The 6,743-nt window shown below is 32.9% G+C and overlaps 1 protein-coding gene across 1 annotated transcript in view; it reads left to right on the top strand.

Moving 5' to 3' along the window:
* The first annotated feature begins 830 nt into the window (after positions 1-830).
* Positions 831-6,743, top strand: part of LOC117169384 (forkhead box protein Q1-like) — a 27,584-nt gene continuing 21,671 nt past the window's right edge. The window contains exon 1 of the mRNA XM_033355741.1: positions 831-1,905. Within this exon, the coding sequence (XP_033211632.1) occupies positions 1,684-1,905 (222 nt within the window). The 5' untranslated portion in view covers positions 831-1,683. The remainder of the gene's footprint in view (positions 1,906-6,743) is intronic.

Below are 6,743 nucleotides of genomic sequence, written 5' to 3'. Positions count from 1 at the left end.
TTTAGAAATAAATTGAGCTCTTCATTTTCTTGAGTAAGCGGTTTCCAAGGGATACTACAAGCAATTAAATATTATTGTTATAATCAATTACAAGAATTATAAAGGATCCGTGTGAAAGAGAAAGGATTTCAGGAAGAGCAAAAAATTTAAATAAAGATGTACGATATACAAGACTCGTTAACTACTCATCCCTCCCATATAAACTGAACCATCATTAAATAAATTTCAAAACCCCCTCTGTCAATACAAAATACATTTCTTTCTGAAACGGAAAAACATCCTATTAGACAAGGACATGTCAACGAAATTAATCAGACTCATAAATCAGGACTTTCCTGGCACATACATTGGCTGATATCCATTAACTCCAGTAGACTCCACTTTTCTCGTTGCCTTCTTGTCAGCAATCAAGAATTTGCATTAGTTACGTTCCGGTGATTGGAAGTTTAGTTTAACTTCACAATAAACCCACCGTCAAACTGTATGGGCGCGTTCTAACTTACTATATGTTCAAGGAACAGGAACGTCACCCTGGGCGGATTTGGACAAGCCCCACCCCCTTTGCCATTCCCAACCCCTTCCTCAAGCTCCGCGTGGTGAGGGTCACGGTTCTTACCTTTTCTCTTCATTCGACCCCTTGATTATCATCTGGACCTTCCCATTAGCCCCATTGGCCAGAGAAGGTACCTCGAAACAAGATCCCTGCTCAAGCACAATTCTCCTGCAACCAATCGTTTCTAGCCTTGCCTCTGGTGGGGCGAAAGTCGACCATGGGGGTGTGGGGACCCTTTAGCCGCAGTAACCGAGAAGCTCCGACCGCGGATGCTTGTTTTTCATTCTTTACACCGCATGGTCCATCTTTCTAGTTGTTCGAGTCACGACACTCGATGATCGGCCAATCAATGTCGGTAGTGATTGTGATACGTGCTTTAAAGTGATATTTAACTCTCAGGACTTTAAAGTTTCGTTTCGCCTTAAGAGGATAGGTGTGGATATTGTTTTTCCTTTATTAGTGACTAGAGGACTAAAACTTTTGATATGAAAGTGTTCGAAATAAGAGGAATAAGTTTTGGTCATCAGTGGAGGTGATTAAGTTTGTTTTGAAGGTGTCGAGTTCTTCAAGAGGACAATGGAGATATGATTCTTTAATTCACTATCCTCAGCAGATCCTCATCAGGAAATTGTCATCAAAGATATCAGTCATTAGTGTTATTAGATCATCTCTTGATTTGTATTAGAGGAAATTTTGAAAATTCATTCCTTAGACGAAAGTATTCTAGAGGCTAATAATAGACATACGTTGCATCTTGTATTAGCGGAAACTAAATATTTGAGACATCAACAATCACTATTGTAAAAATGAGCATTCATTAACTTTTGGAACAAGTTTCTCTAAAGTTTGAATATATAATATTTGTTGAGGAATCATCAAGAAAAAACTGATTCTAAGAGTTGAAAGTGTATAGTGGAAGAACTACTTCTAGAAAAAATTCCTTACAAAACCTAGTGTGGGATTTATGTAGGATTTATAATTGGTTGCATGGTTACCTATTAAATGTTTAAAGATGCAGAGGAATAATGATGGGCATCTTATTTGAAGACTTCCGCTTTTGAAAGCTTTGTCCTGGAGGATGTTTTATTGAATAATGTGATAGCACCAAAACAAGGACGGATCAGAAACCAATGATGCCACGACCGTCGCGTGATACTTACGGCGATCAAAAGCCCCCTTATTCCTACATCTCGCTTACGGCGATGGCAATATGGTCATCAAGAGATAAGATGCTACCCCTGGCTGAGATTTATAAGTTCATTGCGGACCGATTCCCCTATTATCGGAAGGACACTCGCAGATGGCAAAATTCTCTGCGACACAATCTTTCCTTTAACGACTGTTTTATTAAGGTTGGTTTCATTTTTCTCCTTAGTAGAGTGTGCAAGTTTTGTTTCTAGTTTTTGTTCATCAGTTAAGAGTCTTCTTAACGATTTGATAGAAGATTTGTTATTTGGTGTTAACTGGAAATGTTGGAAAATCTGGGACCATAGTCGATTATTCCTAAATGAAATGAGCGTTTGTAATTAAAGCGGATTGATAAAGGATATGAAATAAACTTGATAAGTAATTGCAGGTATATCAAAAGTGTGAGACGATTTTGTAGCTTTAATCGAAATCGAGGTTTAAAGTCGTCTTATGTCAATTCTAATTGAAATACTGCCGTCCGGTTGAAAAAACTCACTATCTGCTTTTATCCATAAAGCATGTTCACGTGTAAGCCGCAACGCGATGACCCTTACAGCAAAACATAGATAGTTTCTCCATCTGGCTAAGTAGGGATTAGCAATAATTGTTATTAGGCCGTAGCTTTGATTGGGTAGAACTAAACAATGTTTTAATTTAGTGTTGGTTGAAAATGGATTTGATGTGAAGATCATTTATAAAAGAGTGAGATTCCAATTATTTAGGAACCCTCTATCAAAAATGTAGGAATGCGATAATTTTGTAGGATGCTAAAGGATACGGATCCAAGTTAATGGATGCTAGCTGTTCCATCAAGTTTTTTTTAAGAATATTAAAATAAAATTGAAAGAATATTCAATAAAATTGAGGATAGGTACCATATATGTGTGAGACAATTGATATTAGAATATTTGTTAGACTCAGTGCGAAAAAATTATATATGTATTTATGTTAAAATAGATAATGATGATGAGTCAAAGTGATGGGAAAAATTATAATTATAAAAAATTCAAGTACCAAATTTGGGAGTGTTGAGATGTTACCTTTAATACTGATAGATAAGATGATTAATGCGGCGCAATAGAAAAAAAAAAAAAATTGATAGCGAATGTGAGATAAAACTGATGGGCAATTAGCTATCACAAATTAAAGAATGGTAATAATATTAATTTTGTTTTATTTATAAAGAGAGTATTAGTTTCTATACTTGTTTAGATTACCTTTTAACCGCATTAATGTTTTTAAATTATCCAAATTTATCAGTAATATAGAATGCGATTTTTTGGTGCAAAGCTTATGTTGAACATGACATTGCTATTTTTTTCTAACGTTGACAAAGACTTCAGGAATGTATATTATTGAAAGGAGACGTTAGTGGCTTGAATGGAGTGGACGAAAGGGTCGAAGTGAATTAGTATTTGTATATTGGTTGTGCTAAATCACGTTCGTCAAGTCAAATGGAAAAATATCAAATATGTTTTTGTCACTCTAGCATTATAATGCAATTAATTCTTGTCACTATTCTAGGATGATGTAGCATATATGTATACATGATAAGAAGAGTCATAAGTAAATTTTTATTCTCACAAAACACTAATAATTTCATTACGTTTGATAGATTTTCCGCTTGAAAAATTTGTTTGCACGAATTGAACATTCCACAATAGTATTAATTATACAAGAGAAAATTGTATGACTATGTATATGAGTGGGCAGCGCGTCGTGACAACAAGCAATCTTTGCAACGCTTGTCTACTCAATTATTAGTTGTCACAACCGCGGACTTTTTACTTATTTTTCTAATCTTGTAATTACGCGGGACTTGTAATCCGGAAGAATGAAAACATGTCCGGTCTACGTGAGTTCAGTTCTTATAAGGATTTCATTCGTTATCTAAAAAGAATTAAAATTGAAACGAATTGCATATTAAATTACAAGCACATACAGTTGTGTAACAAATTAACATAACATTCGCAAACGTTTGATTAACTTTGAGGAAGATGACTTTTTGACATTATATCCAAGACATCAGTTTGTTATAATGATACGTAAGTGATGACTATCCTGCTGCAAGTGTCCATAAGTGTACAGATAATTTATACTTTGTGAAAAATGAGTAGGCAGATAGCTTACTGCATGCAAGTGAAATAGTGACTTTGTTAGGGTAATTACAGATAATATAAAAAATTAATTGATGGATAGATGCGGATGTTGGTATTAATGTATGAACTTGGAAGTACTACAAAATAGAATTTTTTTAATAAGCATTAGTGCTAAAATCAATAAAAGTTTTCTCGCAGATTTAACAGAAAATTAGAGTGATAAGAATAATTTTTCAGTAAATGTTTTGGCTATAAAAAGAAACAGAATATTCCAAATCTGATATAATTTTATTTTTATCTTATATTTATACTTGTGTTCATTCTTCTTTTTTCATTTAAGATACATACTAATTCTAATTTGACGACTTAATATAGTAGCGGGTTTTTCGTATTTTTAAAATTTAGAATTTCTAGGTTCCAAGAATTGCAAAAGAATATATACACAGCAAAATCGAATTAACGCCGTATAGGACATATTTTTTAAATTCAATTTTACTCTTCCCATTTACACTGAGTAGGGGAGAGTGGAGCATTGTTAACACTATTTTCGAAGTCATTCTTCAAAATCCAGAAAACGTTAATTATTAATGTTATGCACATTACACATCGTTGTATTTGGAAAACATTTATATACAAAATCTTTAAGGTCAGTTTGTTTAATAATAACACGTACATTGTTTGCAATAATGATTCACAAAAAACACTCTCGTCACAAAAGTTCTTTGTGAAACAAATACATTTTTACTTTAGTAGCCTTAAGTAGCGTTTGTCATAAGGGGCTATTCAAATACACCAAACTCTCGTTTTCAGTCCAGGGTCGGGGGTTGCCTTAAAATGTCCTTGGAATGATTTTGGGGGAATCGAAACTTAAACAGTGAGGGCCGCCTGACTCGTTTTCAATTGGAATATATAGCTATATATATAATGTCGCATCCGCTCTCGCCCTGCTCCCCTGAGAAACTGCGGAGCCAGCAGTTCTAACAAGGCTAAGAACGGGGTGACTGGAAGCGAGAATTTGGTGTATTATGTAAGCATTTCGAGAGGTAGGGGGGATCGAAATATATGCTTATTGTTGAATATTCGTAATGCAAAAAAATGTTTACAATAAGAGGGGGGAGGGGTCAATAATGGAGAAAATTATGCTCACGTAATACTTGAACGGCTCCCGACTTTGCCTCACATGCAGAGAGACGACAATGCCGCCCTTGATATTTTTAAATACAATGTGAAAAATATAAGGCTATTTGGGGAAAAAAATAAAATGAGTTTCATAGTTGAGTTTAGTGAATTTTTCGGAATAAAACCTGCATATCTTGATAACACTTCACGTTGAAATATTGACCCTAGAACAAAAATTCTTCGTGTGCTGAATATTACTTTTCGCAACTGAAAACACATGTCACGCGATAAAAACGCTATGTAAGCAAGAATATGGTTTAGTTTAGAGTTTTCTCAAAATTGGTGAATGACCACTTTACTTCACTGACAAGAATGTCTCACTCTGCCCTACATCTTGATTCACTTGCATAGAGGGATTGTATTGTATTGTATCTTTTTATGCTTTGTATAATTCAGGGAAATTTGCTTCAATTCAGTTGAAATCTGTTTGAATTCTCTTTTTTACTTCAGAGTTCATTTTTAAGTCCATTTAATTGAGTAAGATTCACGTTATTTCTTCAAAATAAATAATGCATTTCAGTTCATTTCGAATTCCTCTGAATTCAGTAAAATTTTCTGAAACTTCCTAAAGTTTCCGCATATTAAGGAGAATTCGCTTGAATTTACTTGAATTTTGTCAAATTCAGTAAAATGCACTTGAAATAAGTAAAATTTAAATAATTTAAATAAGTGATTGGTTACTTGAATTATTTCAGCTAAAATCGCTCAAATAAATGATTAAAACAAATAATCGGTTAAAGAATGAATCACCTGAAATGCAGAAATTACAGCATTTGCAATCGTAAAATATTGATTCATTTTTTGTACTTTATTCGATCAAATCTTTAATTAATTATTTGTTCTGATCATTTATTTGCTTTAGCTGTTTGAATTGAATTTTTTTAATTAACCCTTGACTGAATTAACTGGCATCCTTTCCCATTTCGGTAGAGTTCCTTCGGATTTAGTAACATTCACTTAAATTCTCTTAAAATTTCTTGAATTCAATAGAATACACTTAATGTTAAAACAGAACTTATATTTTATTTTCACTGAATTTCCTTGAGTTCTCTTCAATAGCATCAAATTCAGTAAAATTCTCTTTAAATGCGCCTTCAATTGACTCAAATTAACCTTAAATAGCTTGAATTTCCTTTAATTACTTCAGATTTACTTCCTTTCCCTCATTTTTCTTCGAACTCAATAGAATTTACTTTAAAAAAATTCCTCAGTTGCCTTGATTTATTTTGAATTCCTTTAATTTAGTTGTATTTTCTTGAAAATTATTTCGAATTTCCTTGAATTTTCTAAGATTAAGTAGAATGCACTTAAAATCAGATTGATTGGTTTGAATTTTCTTGAATGTACTTGAGTGATCTTGAATTGTCTTGAATTCGCTCCAATTCCTTTGAATTCACTGAATTTATTTTAAATTAATTTCTAATACCTTAAATTCAGTTTTTCAAAGATCAAAATTTTCCAAATCCTTAGATACAATCTTTTTCATCTTGATCTTCTTGAACGTATCTTAACAATGTGGAAAAGATAGATATTTAAAAAATGAATATATAAGAAATTTGGATGATTGCTTGTTTTAAGTACAGTAAAAAAAGAAAGAACAATATGATATAGTACACGGAAATAAAATTCTTGAGGCGAACGAGTGAATCGAGAATATATTAAACTCAAAGAAAGTGTACACTTGGATTAGGTAAAACGTTTAGTTAGAAGAGTTACACATTTAG

The sequence above is a fragment of the Belonocnema kinseyi genome, chromosome 3 (genome assembly GCF_010883055.1).
Source record: "Belonocnema kinseyi isolate 2016_QV_RU_SX_M_011 chromosome 3, B_treatae_v1, whole genome shotgun sequence".
In the NCBI taxonomy this organism is placed as follows: Eukaryota; Metazoa; Arthropoda; class Insecta; order Hymenoptera; family Cynipidae; genus Belonocnema; species Belonocnema kinseyi.
The sequence above is the reverse complement of the archived record's forward strand: the minus strand, read 5'-3'. Positions and strand labels throughout refer to the sequence as shown.